This window comes from Polistes canadensis, unplaced genomic scaffold, assembly GCF_001313835.1.
Source record: "Polistes canadensis isolate GaletaPanama2010 unplaced genomic scaffold, ASM131383v1 scaffold_179, whole genome shotgun sequence".
Taxonomy (NCBI): Eukaryota; Metazoa; Arthropoda; class Insecta; order Hymenoptera; family Vespidae; genus Polistes; species Polistes canadensis.
The window spans coordinates 128,162-129,378 of record NW_014569726.1 but is presented as its reverse complement, the minus strand read 5'-3'; the positions used below and the strand labels follow the sequence as shown (position 1 = coordinate 129,378).

Sequence of the window (1,217 nt, the reverse complement as noted above, 5' to 3'; positions counted from 1 at the left end):
TTATATATAACTAATTATATATAAATATGTAATTTTATTGATATCCAAAAATATTGCTACACTATCTTATATCCAAAATAACACAATAAACTCACCCAAACCTTCTGATTCAAATAAAATAATCAATAACGTTATAATATAATCGATTTGTTATATAATTTCAGGAGTAATCGTGACACCTGTGGTATACTCGGCGCAAACATTAACCGGTGCCTTAATAGGAACCTGTTTATTCTCATTGGTCGCTGGCTTTGCATCCGGTTTTTGGTTTTCTCAAAGATTACGTGGTACACCATACCCGGAACCATCTGAACAACGTCAACAATTAAATCGATTAACGGAAAGTTCCGAATCACCGGGATTCAACAATAAATCGATCAATCTTGTATTAAACGTACCACCTAAGAACCCGAATGGTAAAAATGCAAATTCATCGGCAGAGAACAAACCAGTGCAGAAGGTTAAGAAGACGTACATATGATATAGAAGACGACAAAGGGCCGTTTGAGGCTTATCCTCACAGGATCCCACGGATTTCGGTACTTCCTCATCGTCCTTCGATCTTGCCGAGTCAGACGATAGAAACGACGACGAGGAGGAGGAAGAGGACGAGGAAGAGGAGGACGATGACGATGACAATGACGATGATCATCATCATCATCATCATCATAATCATCATCATCATCATCAAGATGATGCCTATGATTACGAAGGTGTTGAATGCAACGAATATAACAATGGAAGGAATAAAAAACAACAGCAACAGCAGAAGAAAAAGACGAAAAAGAAACATAGGAAAAACTTGAGAGAAGATTTAGGAAATCGTTGCATTCCAATTCAACAACAACAACAACAACAACAACGATCATCCATTTCGTCAGGCATCGTAGAGTCCTATGAAAACAAAACCGAACCGTGGGTTCCTCTGGAGTACCTCCTATCTTCTACGAAAGAAACAACAGACATTTATGATACGCGATATCATCCGTACCAACAATCACAAAATCGTTTTGTTCCTCGTCAACATGAATCACGTACTGGTGGAGGAAGTGGGGGTGGTGGTGGTGGTGCAGGAGGAGGAGGAGGTGGACCGATACGAGGAACAACAGGAAGTGGTGTTGGTGGTGTTGGTGTTGATGGTGAAAATCAAGAATTGGATTACATCGAAACGGTTATTAGCAGTACTCCAAATCCTTCGAATTGTCCTAGAAAACGTA

General features: G+C 39.7%; 1 protein-coding gene across 2 annotated transcripts in view; it reads left to right on the top strand.

The window, feature by feature from the left end:
* Positions 1-581, top strand: part of LOC106789343 (semaphorin-1A-like) — a 17,695-nt gene extending 17,114 nt beyond the window's left edge. The window contains exon 9 of one of the 2 annotated variants that reach the window (XM_014753478.1): positions 165-581. In XM_014753478.1, coding sequence (XP_014608964.1) covers positions 165-481 — 317 coding nt within the window. In that variant the 3' untranslated portion in view covers positions 482-581. The remainder of the gene's footprint in view (positions 1-164) is intronic. The other variant, XM_014753479.1, reaches the window with a different exon arrangement.
* Positions 582-1,217: the final 636 nt, after the last annotated feature.